General features: G+C 42.2%; 1 protein-coding gene and 1 pseudogene across 1 annotated transcript; one reads left to right on the top strand and one right to left on the bottom strand.

Annotated features, from left to right (window-relative positions):
* The first annotated feature begins 6,680 nt into the window (after window positions 1-6,680).
* LOC119769080 lies at window positions 6,681-7,336 on the top strand (annotated as a pseudogene).
* A 5,165-nt stretch (window positions 7,337-12,501) lies between these two features.
* On the bottom strand, window positions 12,502-16,513 carry LOC119769079. Its single transcript, XM_038260978.1, has 2 exons — window positions 15,182-16,513; window positions 12,502-13,076 (listed from the first exon to the last, which is right to left on the bottom strand). Exons 1-2 carry the CDS (start codon window positions 16,511-16,513, stop codon window positions 12,939-12,941), a joined length of 1,470 nt encoding a protein of 489 aa, XP_038116906.1. The 3' UTR covers window positions 12,502-12,938.
* Window positions 16,514-18,485: the final 1,972 nt, after the last annotated feature.

The following is an 18,485-nucleotide window of genomic DNA, read 5'->3' as shown; positions in this document are numbered from 1 at the left end:
CGTAAATTTCAATTCAAAGAGATTGTTATTGCCAATGACAGTTCATTATTCACAAAGCTTCCGAGGAAGTTGTTGCTGCGGCGTCGTAACGATCTGGCGGGGCGAAAACTGAGATCGAGCGTTGAGCGCCGCTACGTTGCTGGTCGCCGACAGACCTGCCGGAAGCGGCTGCTGACGATCTTTGCTGGGGCGTTGCACCTGCTCCTGCGGCTGCGGCGGCGGGTACTTGGGAATGTCCGTTTGGCCAATCTCGACCGACCGGATGGTAGCGTTCGCCGGTGGATTGTACGGGAACTTGGTATCCTTCGGCATCTTCAGCATTGCTGTTGATGAAGCTGCTGCTGTTGTATCTGCTGCGGCTGCGGTTGAGCATGCTGGATCGGGGCCTGCTGCTGGGGAAGCTGCGGCGGAGGCTGCTGCGGAATCAACTGAGCTTGATGCTGCTGCTGCTGGTTCGGATAGTGATGCTGAACCGGTCACTGGTACAACATTCGCTCCAGAACTCCACCTACAGGTGGAACCATTGCATTGTTCATTCATTGCTCTGACTACTTCCGGACAGCGCTTCTCCGCTGTTGCTGTGCACGACCTGACCTCCGGCCACACTTCCCGGACCAGCCATCGGCAAACCACCCTCGTTGGTCTTGTTCCTGGTCTGGTGACGTGATCACCTTGTAGCACGGGATTGAAACTCGTCTGAAAAACCTGTATCATTTTTTCCTTCAAAACGGTGGCGCCGCGTGGTGGTAGCTGCCCTTTTATTACATTGTGAATTTATCCATGGTTTATCCAAGGAACCAAAATGTGACAACAGAAATGTCCGCCCAAAAGGGGTTTGCAATAAAACTTATTATTTTTTACAAATTTTCGAAAAAATCAGCTACGACTTACAAGTTTGACAGTCGAACTACACTTAAAAGTTGGTTCTGTTATTTGTTTTTGCAAAACCGCATATTTTCTATCGAAAGTGCCAAAAATATTCGTGATTACTTTTTGCCTCTTGGTGGCGCTATGTGTTAGTACGTGTGTGGTCGATGTTTGCAGAAGTGCACGCAGAACACAGGACAGTGAGGACTAGCAAAAATGCCTCACTGTCTTCTGATACAAGTCGCCATATTGAAATTGCTTGAAGATTCATACCCGTGCTTGTAGTCACTACCTCTGTCCGCACTGTACCGACTTCGCTCGTTACGACCATCCCGATACTGACCAGCGTGCTGCTGCACCTGTTGTGGTACTCCCTCTCCCGATCCTAATTCCTCTCAGGACCTCCCTTTTGCCAGAATATTGCCCGAGAACCTGCTTCGCTAACGTTTTCCAACTTTTCCTATTTTTTCCGGTGACAGTTGTTTCAAACTAATACCTTTCGCAACAAACACTTCAAAAAGGCGCTTCATGATGAAAGGAAAATGTTTATCTCACTCATTCAAATGGTTTTGCCTGGAGGTGTGAGCAAGATGCACGATTCTTTCGTAAGTAGCAGTGTCCATTTGAAATGTTCGTCGCGCTTTCAGGTGGGCAAGTTGACAACTGGCCAAGGATGTAGACCTAGCAAGGTGCACGCATCAGAATGTCGGAGTTGCAAATGCTTTTGAATTAGGGTGATCGCTCTAATTAAAATTAAAAGAATAAATCTAGCAAAACAATGCAAAAGGGCCGTTGTGGATTTGTAAACAAACCGTTTGACCTGCTTACACTAGAGGATGTTTACATCTGGCATGAAAGGGACACACTCTTTGTTTACAAACCCACATTGGCATTGTTTTGCTAGAAATCTAGGGTAAGTTTTCAAAAAGCCGTAAGAGTCACCGTGACCTCCGACACTAATATTCGTTTTTGTCTAAAACAAAACAAAATTTCATTTATGTTTAGTTTGGGGCACTTGAAAGCCGGGTAGATGAACAATCTTAAGCATTTTTGAAATTGGTTTCTCGTAAGTTGCTCGAATACCGATGCAAAAAGGCTTTGTTTACCATTGGCTCTTACGTCTTTTTGAAAACTAATGGCTGATATTAAAGAACGAGTTAAAGAGTACCGTAAACCGGGGTGACTTTGATAGGATTTCAACTTGTTTTTAGAATATTTTCCAACAGGTAAGGTTTTTCTCAAGTTTCTTATTTTTAAAACATGTACTGGGGTAGGCCACACAAAGTCCAAGAACTATTTCGGAAAAAAGTTTTTTCAATAATGTTTAGAAAAATAGTTACGTTAAAAATTCTTAGTTTTAATTCCGGGGTGACTTTGATAGTCATAGTTTTTCTTGTTAAAATCATATTTAAGATGTTCAAACTTTATTTTTACGCTAAATGTACCATCACTAAAGTAGCTGATATAGTTTTTAAGAAAAAAATCAATGTTTATATTTAGTTAACTAAGGGTATAAGCTTTTAGCAAACTACATATAAATTTTAGGTAAAATTGTTAAAAAGCCGGCATTTTGCCTGAAATTTGTTTAAACTAGTTTTGTTTATAAAATAATCGTTTTTTATTACATTTTATACTGAATTCGAAGCACGAATCACAAGTTTTCACATTTTACATGAAATTTGTTCAACTGAAATTGCCTATACATTTGGAGATTTTTTTTAAATTGTGTTTCAAAAACACATATTATTTATTATTTACAAACTTTTTTGACCTTCTCCTAGTGGAAAATTGTCCAAAGAATCCGAAAATTCATTCTGTTTTTCGATCAAAAATCATGTTCATTGAGAAAATCATGACACTTTGAGAAGTTTAAAATAATGACTTTCATCAACATTTTCTAAACTATAGTTAACTAACTTTTAAACTTGTCAAAATTTTATGAAAAGTTCTTCTTGAGGTACTTTGAACACTTCTCTACCACGGTCAGTATGTTTCTAAATCATTCCTTGCGTAATTTAATTGTACTCTTCATTCTGCGGAAAAATCGCAAACCTATCAAAGTCACCCCGGCTATCAAAGTCACCCCGTTTTACGGTGCTCATTACTCTTGTTTCAAACTTCATTGCTCTTTTTCTTTTTTTATTTAATAATAAAAAAATAACGATTTTATTCAAATTTTAATTTAAAATAGGTTCTAATGAAATTAATTTCTATTAAATAAAATTTTAGCCGGTGGAAGGAGTTTGCGTGGTACGGATGGTGAAATCGGTTCGGGAATTCAATTTGAGTTTTCTTGGTGTAAAATACAAATTGTCGCCGCGGAAATTGTTCTGTTCGAAGCATGAGGTTATTCTTCACGCGGGAAACGTGGAGTTTTTCAAGTTAAGCCTGAAAATAGTATTATTTTTGCGAAATTAAGTTCGACTCTTAAGCGTTTTCAAGATGGCCAAATTGCCCTCAGAGGAAAAAATAAATGTGTGTTGGTGGAATAAAAAAAAATGGGACAGCTGCTTTGTGGTAGTGATAAAAGAGGAATTTTGGTGTGTGTTTTGTGAAGCCGAAGAAATGACGAGTGAAGACGTGGCCAACTGCCATGCTTGAATGGGCAGTTACGAGGTTTTTTCAGTACGCCAGCTTGTGCAAAAGCGGCATTTTTGAAGAATTTTGCTCTCTGGGGAGGAAGGGTTATATCCACTGAATCTGGGTCGTGCAGCGAAGGCGTGCCGCGGAGAGGGTACCTCAGAAAAGACCAAAAAGAAGTAGGCGGTTTGATTGTGTTTGTGATCAGCGAGCCGCCGTCTGAGCATGATCTGGCTTTGCTTTGCAAATGTATTGGTGGTTAAGTGCAAGTTAAAGAGATGGATTCTGCTGTTCGTGTTTGACAGACAAGAAAATGACATTCCAAGGGTAACATTTTAAAAAACGAAACTATTGGCACTACGCCCCCCGGGGCATGGCCTTCCTCTAACGTGGGATTTCTGCTCCAGCGCCTCTGACGAGACAGGAGAAACCGGGACCGACGTTTTACTTCACCATCCGATAGAAGCTCAGTGGATAAGGCGGGAATCGAACCCGCGTCTCATAGCATCATCGGGATCGGCAGCCGAAGCCGCTACCCCTGCGCCACGAGACCCACAAGGGTAACATTTTGTAAGGACTTAATTAACCGCTGCAGACTTTGAGATAAATTTGCAGCAGAGGGGTTTTTTTTTTTCTCTTGCTTGCGTTAGAGAGTGAGCAAAGCCTCTCCGCTTCTGTATGTTTGTTCTGAGCTCAAATCTTTGCCTTGAAGATGACCTACGTGCAAGTGCGTGGACCTCGTGGGCCAGAGCTTTGAAGTAATGGTTTGGACTGAGAGTGGTGCAGTCGGTGCGGTAAAATGGAAACATCGAAGATGTTGTTGCCATTGGAAAGGCTGGAGACTGCATTCGTTTTCTTGCTGGTTAAGAGATACCGATACAGAAGCCGACATCTCACCGGAATAGTTCGCAGCCTGAATTTGGTGAGTTCGTTTCATGATGTTTCCTTTGCGCGTGTGTGAGTGAGATTGGAATGAACGGGAGAAGATTCGGTAGAGTACGATTTTCAATATGTTGTTAAATACTGCTCCAATAAGTTTCAAAACTCGAATAGTTTTCAATTTGTTCTGGATTTTGCTTTTTTCTGCGATCGATAGTTCTTTATAAGTTCTATTGCATATTATGAATCTCGGATTTGTTCTTTCGAAATCAAAGGTATATGTAGAAATAAACGGGAAAACAATTTAAATAACTTGAATAAATTAAATTTTGGGTTATCTTTCCGCAGCCGCCTGCCTAAGATCTTAAATAATTTAAAACTTAAAATAAATAAACGAAAGTGGCCTCAACAGCAGCATGTACGTGTTCGTGAAGTCTACGTCGGTCGTTTTCTCGATATAATATAATTCTCGTTTAAAACATATCAAAACAATAATTATTCCAGCTGATTTTCGAAACTAAATTAAAATACAGTAAACGTTAAATGAAAACTCTACAAAAACTAATAAGCAAGCCTAAACTAAATATATCATCAGTAAATTATTAGTTAAAAATAGTTTTCTACGTATAAAATAACACAGTCCAACAAGATTTTGTCTCTGAGACGAGTATATGTGTTCCTAGTAGAATTTTGCCTGCTGAATCCGAATCCGGGTCCAGAATTGCTCCAATTGGTCCCAATTTTGAGATACACCCGTTTGAAATGTTAGTTTAGGCCAAAATTAGCTACTACTAGAACTATTGAATAAACAACTAAACCAATACATGTATCTTAAAGTTCACGTGAAACATCCCTTGATTGTTTCTACGCATATTTATAACCATTTTAAAATTATATTTTCAGTTGGTACTCATTCAAGTTTTCCAACTTGCATGCAAGTCAAATTTTATTTTTAAAATGGCTATAAATATGCGTAAAAACAATCAAATTTTAAAACCACAGAACATGAACTTAAACACTTATTACTCACCCGTAATACCTCTTGAGGTATATTAGAATACTACACTTTCATTACTAACATTGAGTCAAAACCACACCTACAAACATCTATACCACTACGGTGACGCAGGGATCCTTGCGCACTTTAGATAGGTGTTTACTAACATTCCTTCCGTTCCCCAAAGGATAGCTTGGACCCGGCGAGGACCCCCTTATGCCCTGGGCTGTATTACACACTCATCAAAAGATGAAGACATGGTATCTCCCGTGTTGGATTATTGTTCCGGATGAGGGTCTAACACAACCAGACCAAACAGAGGGATAAGCGTTGTGGAGCCATCCGTGGATAGGGCGTCCTAAAATGCTAATGCTAATTAAATAAAATTTTAGCCCTTTGCTTGTATAATAGAAACGGAACAAACATCAGATTTTTTAACCCATTATTTAAACAATTAAAAACTTGCTCCAATTGAATGATGATTAATTTTTCATAAATGTTTTAATATAATATTAGGCCAAGGAAGAACTTCAGTTTATAGACGTAGTCATAGCGAAAAAATAAAGAAATATAAATATTGAAATAACAAGCCATAGTTTCAACATTTGCATGGAAAAAGTGTTTTAAAATGCATTTTACACTAGTTCAGTTGTTTTGCAATCATTAGTTTTCAAAAAATGTAAGATTTGACGATGCGATTGCGAATTCAAAAGATTTTTAAATCAACCCAAACAAGCTAAAAATGATTCTAAACGCAAGAGAAATGCAAATTTTTGTCTCTCCCTCCCTTCAAAGTTGGCCCGAAAAATCAGGGCGCAAAAAGATATTTTTTCAGAAAACTTAAAAATTTCAATGGAATTTGAAGTGCAATTAGCTGAAATCAATTTAAAATGCATTTAAATTGATTTCAGCTGATTGCACTTCAAATTCCATTGAAATTTTTAAGTTTTCTGAAAAAATATCTTTTTGCGCCCTGATTTTTCGGGCCAACTTTGAAGGGAGGGAAAGACAAAAATTTAAAATAAAATTTGTACCAGCCTTATAAAAAAAGATTATTTTTTATAAACGATTGTCGACATGAGTATTTTTTTAAAGGTTCAAAAAACCGATTTTTTTTTTGCTATTTGGGTGTTTTGCATAGCCTTAACAGGTATTTGACCTGTTGGTTTAAAAATACCCAAAAGCCAAAAATAAAAAATAAATCCAGGCATAGTCGATAACATTAAATTTAACATTATAATTTAAATGGTTATATTGAAAATGTCTGCAAAAGAAAAATGTTTGCATTTTACTCCGACAACAACTCCTACATTTCAATGCCTACTTTTACCAGTCTATTTGCCATGGCATTGAAACAAAACGTCAACGGCCATCACCAAACACCAAACAACAGTTTGCTGTAACTTTTTTTGTGGAGACGATTAAATTAAATTTTGTTCGATTTGTGTTCGAATGTATGAAGGTGAAAAGACAGTCTTAAAAACTTATTTACAATTTCGAGAGGAAAAGGCCAAAACCGGTGGTGACAAAAAGAAGCGCACGAGCCGCAAGAATGCGCTGTTGGCCGATGGATTGCGTAGTTTTAAGAAGGGCAGGTTCACCGCTTCACTCGCTGAAGAGCCTGAAGATGGTCCGCACGAAGAAGCCCAAGGTGGCCATTACGGTGGTGAAGAAGATCGGCGGTGCGAAGAACGGTGGTGAAGAACAACAATAGCTACCTGCCGACCAAGTCGCTGATCCGTAAGCGGTCCGTCAAGTGGTGCTTCCGAAACCATAACCGCTACATCCACAAGACGCCAAAATTTAATAAGGTTAAGGTGCTGATCGTGTCGGCGGTCATCCTAAGGGAAATCGCGTCGTCCTGCTGATACCCTAAAGTCATTTCTGCTGCCGGTCCCGCACAGCAGCCCGGTTCAGCGTGTCTTGCAGAACTACGTCATCGTGTCCAAGACCCGCGTCGATCTGTGCAAACCCAAGATCTCGAAGCGCTTCAACGAAGGTTTCTTCCGCTAGGCCTGCACAGAAAAAAATATGTGAATTTACTCGACACGGAAAAAATGAATCACATGTAAACTCAGTTGATGTAAACTTGAGATTCGACGTAAACGGTTGAATCACACGTAAAATCATGTTTTTACGTATAATTTGTTGCAAATTTACATCAAATTGCATTTAAATTTAAATGTTTAATGACGTGCAAAAGTGTTACATCATAAATGATGTAACATTCGGAAATATTTTTTTGTGTGTGCAAGAAGAACACCTGTACCGAGAAGGACATCTTCGCTGAAAAGGATGTGAAGTTCGTGCCGTCGGAGCAGCGCAAGGCTGACCAGAAGACCGTCGACGACGAGGTCCTGAATGTCATCAAGGTGCACCCGACGTTGTCTTTGCCATCGTAAGCATTTTTTTTAATGTTAAGCATTCAAAGGATTAAGCTAAAGAGGAGAATCTTTCTTTTTAGGTAATGTGCAGCACCAGTCTGAGTGTTTCCTAAGTCAACGGAGACTTAACGACCAATGGTACCCCTAAAAAAGACGTAACCCCAAAACACATAATTGCGTAAGTACATTCCGTATTGCAAAATCACCACACTAGATTAAAATTCTTCTATGAAGTTAAAAAATGAAACTTTGTTTGTTTATTCCATTTTGCCCCGTTGGATCTAGATTTCGGTTTTATTTTCAAACACTTTTTGATGTATTGATAGTTGAAAGTTATACTTTTGCGAATTGTTTGATGAACATTCTTGAGTATTGAAACATGTTTGTATAATGCTCAATTTTGATCATAAAGCAATCCAAAAGTATACTATCCAAAGCAACGATCTACAAAAGCATTGGATTCTAGATTCAACGGGGCTAAAAATTTTTTTGGTTTGGGTAAATTTACGTTATTTTCATCGGAAATTTACACGGTTTCGAAATGTTTTTCTTCGGCACATTTACGTCGGATGAAACTTAAATTTACAATGAATATAATGTAAATTAGCATCATTAATGACGTGCACTTTTGGTACATCATAAATGATGTAAATTTACCGGATTTTTTTTGTCTGTGTAGTATTTTCAAATCATCGACTTCTTTTATCTGGTGTGGCCCTGAACTACAGTTGTTAAATCTCAGAAACTGAGATTTACCGGTGTTGATTTTGATTTTAGCATAAATGCTAAAGTAGTTAATCAGTTCTAATCAGTTAATGAGTAAGCTAATGTCATCTGCATAAGCTATTACTTTTACAAAGCAATCGCCTATCAAACAACCTTTAACCGACTCAAAAAGCATACGAATCAAGGGTTCAATGTATAAACAGAAAAGAGCCATACTCAATGGGCATCCTTGCCGAACTGAACATTCAATTTTGAAAGGATCCGTAAAAAACCGTTGAATAACACTTTAGACGTTGTAGAGACGACTAACGCAGCGAATAAAACCATCTGGAAGTCCAAACTTTTTCAATATTTTCCACAGAACTTCATGATCCACGCTGTCAAAAGCTTTTTCTAGATCGATACTAAGTAAAAGATTTTTAAAATGTTTGGTCTGTTTTGATTTGATTAATACATTTCGCAATGTTCTAAGAACGTTAACACAGGATGTCTCTGAGATACAAGCTGACTGTCCAGGGCCAATCAATTTCTTCATCATGGGTTGTAATCTATTCTAAAGAATTTTAGTAAAGATTTTATAGTCTGTATTAAGCATGCTTATGGGTCGCCTATTGTTAAGGTCATGAGGATCACCTTTTTTAGGGATGAGTGAAATTATTCCGGCTGAGAAATGTACTGGTTTAACATGTCTGTATTTAAAACATCAAAGAATGTCTTATAAAAATCATAGTTTAATCCATCGGGTCCTGGTGAAGAGTTTTATTTATTTATTATTTATTTATCATCTTTGCAGACTTTAGGGTTTCTTACTAACTAAGCAACAAAATTCTACTTCTAAACACAGATTTACACACATTAAAGTCAAAATTTTCAAAATAGTCGAGTGATTGAACTTTCTACAGCAGGCGTCAAGAGGGTTGTGGTGTCCGTACACAAAAAAAAATATTTCCGAATGTTACATCATTTATGATGTAACACTTTTGCACGTCATTAAACATTTAAATTTAAATTCAATTTGATGTAAATTTGCAACAAATTATACGTAAAAACATGATTTTACGTGTGATTCAACCGTTTACGTCGAATCTCAAGTTTACATCAACTGAGTTTACATGTGATTCATTTTTTCCGTGTCGAGTAAATTCACATTTTTTTTTCTGTGTAGTTCGTCGTGTGTCTTGGTATGTCGAGAAGCTGATGGTTCCGAAGTTCTCTTGAGGGAACTCGGATGTGGACTTCTTCGAGTAGGTCACTGCAGTCGATGTTGTTCCGCTAGACGTCAAACACAAACAGCGTACAGGTTCGTGTAGGGTGCCAGCGTCACAGGGTCGTTCCAGGGCAACACTCGAGCTGCAAACCTTACGAACCGACGCTGATTACTCTCGATCTTCTGCTGATGGACGGCGTAATACGGCGCCCACACCGGTACGGCGTACTCCAACACACTGCGAACTAGCGAGAAGTACAGCGTTTTGAGAACCCTCACGTCGGTGAAACCAGCAGCATTTCTTCGAAGGAAACCGAGCATAGCGTACACAGAAAAAAATATGTAATTGTACACTACATGTAAACAATGTTGCACATGTGAATTGGCTCTATGTAACATTTAAATTTAATGTAAACTGATATATCTAATGTAAAACCCGTTCATGTAAATCTAAATGTAATGTAAAGGCTCAATAACATGTAAATGTGTACCAAATCGACAAATTTGGAATCATGTAAATTATGAATTCAATGTAAACATTTTGTGATGTAAAAAAGAATCCATGTAAATATATTCCGATTACTGCAATGTCGTGGAGGCTGACAGTTGTCAAAACAAAACAAATTATTTTATGGTGGTTGGAGGTTACGCGCAGAGTTTGAGAGCTTAATTATTGGCCAATGACAAAGTGTAAACAAGTAGCTCGTTCCTAATGAAATCGTCAACTGTCGTGAGCAGGATAAACTGTTTGTTTACACTTCGTCTTTGATCAATTTACATTGTTTTTCTTGAATAAAAAAAAATCATTGTGCAGAGCTTGTATAAGTTATCGCTGATTTCAAAATAATCGGCCTTTAATTAGGCAACAGTCATCGTTTTGTAAATCAATTTTAAAACCCCCTCGTTGTCACCTTTCGCCGTCGAGCGTCGGCGCCGCCGGCTCGGCGGTGGCCGTGGCGGCGGAAGAAACGTCAAGCCAACCAAAACAAAACAAGGCAAAACACTGATGTTGTTCGCGATATTTTTTCGTTCGTTCTTTAAATATTTAGGTTTACTCGCATCTTTAAGGTAAGTTTGTTGTTTATTGATATATTTATTTAGTTTATACATAATTTGTTCTACTGTTTGCAGCATCTGCCGTTGTTTACGTCACCCGTTCCTTGGCAAACATTTAGCCAATGTAAGCAAGCAATATTATGTTGGAATTTTGTGCCTCCTCCACCAACGATGACGGCGTACGGCTGGATTGTGACATCCAGTGCTTGCGGTTCCGTTTTTTGAGCGATTCCATACTGGTGGATTCGCAGGGCGTGAAGGGCTTAACAGTGACCAGCGAGGTAGAGTGCGTGGATGAGAGGCAAGCGAGTTGTCTGGCGGGTATTTTGGTGAATTTACCATGCCGGAACTGGTTCAGCTGAAGATCGAGAAGGTATCCAATAGGAAAAAACGTAGGTTTAGTTTAGAGTTAGTGAAGATTGGCCTTTACGTGACAAAGAATCTATTTTCAAGGAAATCTTTGGATCGACGCGTTTAAAATCTGGATGATTCGGTCAAGGATCGTACTGACGAGGTTGAAGGTGGACGAGGAGGAGGATGAAAAAGAGGTCGAGGAACAGTACAGAGGTGCGGTAAAGAGTAAGTAAAATCGTAAATCTCCTACTGAAAGTCTCTATTTTCCTCCTCAGATTTAGCAAGCTGGTCAACGTGCAGGCCCACATCAAGGCGGACTACAACGGCGAGCGACCGTATTTTTGCGAAGAGTTCGGCAAGGCGTTCTGCAGCAAGGACGCCCTTAACGAACACCAAGTCGCGCACAGCTAGGAAAGCCGTTGCGTTTGAGACCAACTTGCACTCATTGGTCACCCGATTTGAGAAATCGTGCAAAGTCAACAGGCAACCTTCAAGAAATGGACCGACGATTTGGACAAGAAATCGATCGAGGACAACTTCATCGCATACTCGCAGGTATGACGAACCCTCTTTTTGTGTTGACCCTCTTGGTTTCTTTCAGCTTTTGTTTTGTTAAAGCGCTGATAAACAAAAGCAGTCGTATTCCTGGAGCAACATTTTAAAGGGACGGTACGACTTTGCTCTAACGGGCTTTCTTTCCACTTAACACCTAAACTCCCAAGCTCGAGAAAAAGGGGAAATTTCCATACAAATTCCCTCTTTTTCTCGAGCTTGGGAGTTTAGGTGTTAAACACATGGAATGAAAGGCAATGTTGTCTACCCTTTCAAATGTTGCTCCATATTTCCTAGAGCACTAGCTCATAATCTTTCTCATTTCCACAAATAGATCATCACGCTGCACAAGTCAATGCTGACGCACACCAATCGGGTCTGGCTGGATCAGATTAAACTAAAGTTAATCAAGACGGGTCACGATCTCAACCAGATTCTGGCCAAAGAGGTTCAAGCATCAGTTGGCTGCAGAATATGAAAGAGTTAACGCAAGTGAGTAATTTTGAAAGTAAATATATATTAAAAAGTGTTAACATCACCATGAGCTTCTTAAACCATTGTGAAAAATTAACGATTGTGGAAGTGCCGATTTAAAATTGCTTCGTTGAATCTAGTATTCAAAAATTACATCGAATGCTAGATTCAACGGAGCATAAAAATTTTTTTAGGTTGGTGTAGATTTACATTAGATTCATTGGAAATTTACACGATTTCGGAAGATTTTCAATTTGAACATTTACAATGAAAGTCATGTAAATTTCCAATGAATTAGATGTAAATATACATTATTTATCATGATACCTTTTGGTACATGATAAATAATGTAAATTTACAGGAATATTTTTTTCTGTGTACGATTTGGCCACGGAGATGGAGACGTGCTGGTTGAATTCCATCTTGCCAATACTTTTGCCAAACAGCTCAGAATTGAGATCGAACGGTAGTTCTCAACTTTGGCGCGACTCTCCGATTTGTGGATCGGGGTAATTGAGGCGACCTTCCACTCCGACGGGAAAGCACCTTCGGAGAGCGAACGGTTGAAAATGCTTGTGACGGGACGGGCAAGCGAGCTGCAGCAGTTCTTGACGACAGATCCGGTTCGGTACAGGGCCTTTTGCTGCATCAACCGAGCCAAGGGCCTTCTTGACTTCCGCAACCGAGACTGTGAGCAACGGGAGGTTAATGTTGTAGGTTGCTAGTTCGTTTAGCTGCTCTGGGGGAACCGTGGGGTCTTGCGAGCTGTGAACGGTTTCAAAAAACCGTGCAAATAGGTTGGCGGCTGCCTCCGAAGAAGTCGATTTTTCCTCGCAATACGACACATCTGTTGGTATTTCTCTCACCTGCTTCTTTCCTTGACATACGACCAGAAATTCTTCGGGTTAGACTGGAGATTGTCCTGAACTCCTGCGATATAATTCTGGTAGCTCGTAACCTGTTGCTCAGCAAACTCAGTTTCGAGGTACGAGAGTGTGACCTTGTTTCCGAGGATTTTGCGGTCGTGCTCGTGTTCGGTTCGGTCTTGGTGCGCGCTGTTTTTAGTTCAAAAATTTCAAGTGTTTTAAAAAAGTTTTCGTGTTGAAAAGTGATAGATATTGCTCGTTTAGAGTCGAACTTCATGTGGCTGAAGAAATTACTGCAAATTTTGAGATATAATTGCGAAAAAGTGATTTTTTCTTGGTCGAACAGCTTGTTGGTAAATGGCGTCCCTTTTTTCGTTGGTGCTGCAGTGATACGTATCACACTCACACAGTAAGGTTGATTGTTTGTAGTGGTGTTGTTGACGAAAAGAGAGAAGAGCGAAAATCACGGCCAGTTTGTGGGAGCTTGTGGGTCGTGCTTGTGTGCAGTGAAGAGGGGTAAGCTCTGCCTCGGGCTTAAAATGATGTTAGCAGCATTAAAATGAAATGTGTGCAAAAAGAGCTTTCGGTTTTGGTCGCGAGCACGAGAGGGGTGTGAAGAAGGGAGTAACTGCGTTGCTGGAAGCATGAAAAGGATGCGGTTGGCCAGCGGAAAGGTGAAAGGTGCTGGACGGCGACTCTGTGCCACCTCGTCGCTCGGTGGGGAGGAGAGGCAGCGATCGAGAGACGACTGCATACGTGACCCAGGTGAGAGCGTTCTATTTTATGGTGTGTGTTTTGACACTCTCCTTGAGTGGTGTTGGTGGAGAGATGGAGGCAGGTGTGTGTGTTGTGTTTGTGTGTGTTTGAGTAATGTGGCAAGAAAAGAGATGCTAGTCGTTTTTGTTTTTTGTTTACACTGAGGAAATTTGTTGGTTGTAATTGACGATTTTCGCCGTGATTGGGTCATCGCGTTTTTTGTCGTCAATATGGTGATCATATCGCGTAGATTAGTGCAGTGCCTATGAGGACGCGCATTCCTGTTTTTCGAGTTATTTTCATCTCTTTTGTGTTGCTGTTTGTGTGCATGGGGTGATTGGTCAGTATAATTAAATAATGGCATCATTAGTGCAGTGCCTATGAGGACGCGCAGTCCTGTTTTTTCGTGTTATTTTCGTCTCTTTTGTGTTGCTGTTTGTGTGCATGGGGTGATTGGTCTTCTTCTTTTTTAAATTTTTTTAGTTCGCGCGTACGTTGGCCGATGAGTTTTTTTTGTTCTCTTTATATAGTTTTTGAGATTTAAGATTATTTAAAAAATCCGCGAGAAAGTAGTGGAAGTTCCTTGAATTTTTTGATAGAAGGCTTCGCGTAGTCGTGTATATGTTGAATTTCATTTCGTTTTGAAAGCCCTTCCCATAGCATCGTTGCTCGGATGGCACGCCGACGGTAAGAAGCAAAAAAATTACGGGATTGAGTTTATAATTAAGTTCTTCTAGCGTCGAAGATCGGAAAGCAACGATTATGTTTCACACTCGGTCATATTATCTACCGCCACCGGTTTAGTTCGTTTATGTTATTTTTTTTTAATTTCATTACAATCGGTTACGTGGTGTCCTCTTTTCTTGTAGTTCAAATTTGTTGATTGTAAAAATGTATTCCAACGGGCAGTTTAAGTATTAACTCATCAAACTTTCCATTTTATGAAGAATAACTTTTTTTAATTTACTCGCGTTATCGTATAAACAGTAAAAATATACTGATAAGTCCAGCCCATAGCAATACTGCTCGGTTGGCACGCGTTCGACTAAAAAACTTTTTAAATAATCAATTATGTATCTTTCCGCAGCCGGCTGCCTAAGATTTTTAAAATTTCAACAGATAAACAAATTTCTTATGGTCGCATCTCCTACCACAGTGAATCCTGACCTCATACCCATCTTACTAACCCCTCAAAACTCATGTGATACTTTGTCGGAGACGCAGTCGATTTGGCGGTCCCATCACTCAAGTATCGGACTAACATTCCCATCCACTTCCCCGTGTCTTACCACTGGTCGTGGCCGGCGTCGGTATTGATCAGCATGATAGGGATCTTTGAAAATTGCGATGGGGTGATGATTGGTTCCTACTTTTCATCTGTGGTCCACGGAGCAATTTTTGGGGGTCCTGGTCAATAACGAAGTAGCAGCTACGGGTAGACACCAATGCTATGCTATGCTATGCTATGCTACGAGAGTGTGACCTTGTTTCCCCACGAGCTTCGATTCACGAACCGCTTACGTGCCTTCCGCAGTTGGTTGCGTAAGTTCCGAAGCTGCGAGTTCCACCACGGCGGCGTCCTGGAAGGGCAACGAAATCGCCTGGCTCGAACTGGCACTGTGTCGCGTAACACGTTCAGCAGCTGGTCGTAGAACTCTGTCACGGCGTCGTCCAGTGAGCCCGCTGTGTCCATCGTACTCCAATAAACAGCTTCTAGCCTTGAATTCAGCGTTTCAAAGTTGCAACGTTTGAAATCGAACTCCTCAGCAACCGGATCGATAGATTCGGAAGCAGGTGTGTGCGCGCAAATCTCTAGCTTCAGAACGAATGTAAGATGCGGGGCGTCTATCGGTAAGAGTGAGTTCAGGGACTGTAACAGCTCAAATGCCGCAGCGTCATTCACAAAGGCGAGGTCTAGTAAGCGGTTGTTCAGCAGGAAGTTTATTTGTACCAGCCCGTTGGCCAGGAAGGACTCGGTGAGAGCCACCTCTGCATCGGACGACGCGTTCGCGGGGAGAAAGCCACCGACGTCTTCATCGAAGACCCAGACGAGATCCGGAAGTTTGTTGTCCCCGACAACAACCACCACGTCTTGATCCGTTGCTTTTTCGAGAATTTGCTGAACGGATTCAGCATGCAAGGTGTACACGTCGGGAGTGGTGCGTGGTCGGACGTAAATCGCGGAGAACTCCGAGTCCAGAATATTGCCGTGCAACCAGGTTTCGGTGAGAACCACTACGTCGTAGTCACTGGACATCAAGGCAAGGCGCAGTTTCTCCGTCTTTGTTCGCATGCCGCGAATGTTCTGGTAATAGATGGTCAAGTTTCGTGGAGGGCTGCAAGCCAAGGGATTGTCAGGAGAAGAAAAAACTGTTGACTCAGAGTACTCGCCTGGAGTTGGTTGTTGGAAGAGCCCCTCTCGACATCCGAACGCAGGGCCGGGACGACTTGGCTGGCCGCTGGCTGGGAGCGCGACTGCGTCGGAGCGATTGGGGATTTCCATGGTACCGTCTAGCGAGCGTCCCGGTGATGGCAGCGCGGCACGGTGCGATGGGTTGTCCAACGGCGCGGGGTCTATCAGCTGTGACACCATGACAGCTTCAGCCGACGGCAAACGCCGCGTGGATACGGGAACGGTACTTGGGCTGAAAATTGGGAGGCGTTCGGAAGAGGAAGTGTTGCTAATATACGGATATTTGCCTGTGGGGCAAGTTTGGCAACTCCTATCTCGCACTCCGACCACAGGACCGGGACAGGTTATGTCGGCAGCGGCAAACGGGGGTGCAACTGTGTCGGAAGGAGTAGGAGTCGCCATAGTGCCTTGCTTCGTATATCCCGGTCTTAGCCCGACGTCGGCCACGTACCATACGTACCAAAAGCGACTTGCTTGAGTTCCGGTCTGACGCTAACTTTGAAGGATACACGGCACCAGCTTCTGGACCTTCGGCGAATCTTCCATGTCCAAAAAATCACGAACCAGCTGGGCGACATCGTCTTCGGAGGTGGTTGGTTCAAATGCCGAAAGGTACAGGTGAAGCAGCTCATCGCCTCCCTCGTCGGAAATTTCCACCGTTTGCATCGTGACGTTGAGCGTGTTTGGTTCCCGTCCGCAGTTAGCGTACGTAACCGGGCCGCCCACAGCGGTTCCATTCCTGCGATGCTTTGTGGTCCGCGCCAACTGCGAGCCGTTTTTAAAACCGCGCGGTTTTAACGGAGTGGTCGGCCGCTGGCTCGGTTGCTTGTCGATCTTGGCCGTAAGGGATAGGATCGCTGCCTTCAGCTCCGACACATCCGCTTGAAGCGAGCTCAGTGCATCCGATGCACCGCTAGCAGCAGGAGCAGGGCGAAACGTATCCGCAGGGAAAATGCGATTTGCAAAGTTTGCCGCACAGGTATCACACATCCAGAACATGTTTCCCTCGTACAGAGCCAATTGGTCGAGCAGTGGGCACAGATCATGTGGAACACTGCACCACAAAAACCGCGGTAGAAAATCTTGTCGGAATCTGCCACATTCTTCTGGCACTTTTTGCAAGGTGACATTTTTGCCGCAATAAACTCTCCCGGTAACGATGCTCTTACTGATGCGTGCTTCGGCTAGCGCCGTATAGATGGCGGTGCGCAGCGGTGAGCAGAATTTGTGCGAGAATGAGTCGCTCTCACTGCGAGAGTCCGAGTAGGTGGCCGCAGAAAGATAAACAAATTTGCCGCAATCAGGAAAAAACTTTCCGATAATAATCGACTTTTTCGCAATAATTTCCACCACCAACACAGCACACGGCAGAAAACTCGTCCAAGGGAACTGCTGACACCGGAATGGCTTCGAAACAGTGAGTAGAACACCAAAATAAAACGAGTTGAAAGTCGCGAGTAAACAATCACTGCAGTACAAACGACGTGTCGATACGATACATTATTCGAAGCATTGAATTATTCGAAGCATTGAAAATAGCATCTTTTAATTCTTGTTCTTGCCACAACCCTGGCAACGCTTGAGCCAGCAACATCACGGTGTTCGACGCTCTTCAAGTTTTTTCGATTTTAACGTCGCGAGTTACCAGTTTATCCGCGAAACTGCCTCCCCGAGATGCCGAAGTCCGGCCGGGGCCGTGGCAGCTCGAGTGCGGCCTCGAAACATTCGCGAAGTTCCTCCGCCGGCCGAGTGCAAAAAGGTGGTAAACAAACCATCGCCAAAACCACCGCCATCGCTAAAACGAGCGACAGTGTCATCGACAAAAACCTCCTGCACCCGGAATACCGGCCACGTGGGATTTCCCCACGTGGATTCCCTCCACGTAGTCCCGTGAGAACACGTGGGAGAGTCGCCGCCGGTTCCAGCCAGGTGAACGTGCCGAAACTCGACGGCAATAAATCAACGGGTGGAATAACTATCAGCAATCCGTACGAGCCCCTCACCGGGGAAGAGGAAGAAGACGGCGAAACGACCAGTGACGACGACGACGACAATAGCAACATTCCTGAGTCCAGCGCAAAGGAGAAGAACAAAACGCGATCGCAAGAACGAAGGCCGCCGCCTATCTATTGTCTGGGCCATCTCGCAGACGATATTGATGAGCTCCTCGAGGGCAATAAATATTCGTTGAAGCTAGGCAAAACTGCTGTGCAAGTGATCACACTCGACAAAAAAAGTTTTGCCGATGTGATTGCGACGCTCAAAGCAAATGGCATAAGGCACTACACATTTAACCATGCTGATGACGTCCCCGTGAAAGTTGTCCTTGGTGGGTATATGGATCGCCCCATTTCGCAGCTGGAGGAACACCTCC

The sequence above is a fragment of the Culex quinquefasciatus genome, chromosome 3 (genome assembly GCF_015732765.1).
Source record: "Culex quinquefasciatus strain JHB chromosome 3, VPISU_Cqui_1.0_pri_paternal, whole genome shotgun sequence".
Lineage (NCBI taxonomy): Eukaryota > Metazoa > Arthropoda > Insecta > Diptera > Culicidae > Culex > Culex quinquefasciatus.
This window is presented reverse-complemented; position numbering and strand designations above follow the sequence as displayed.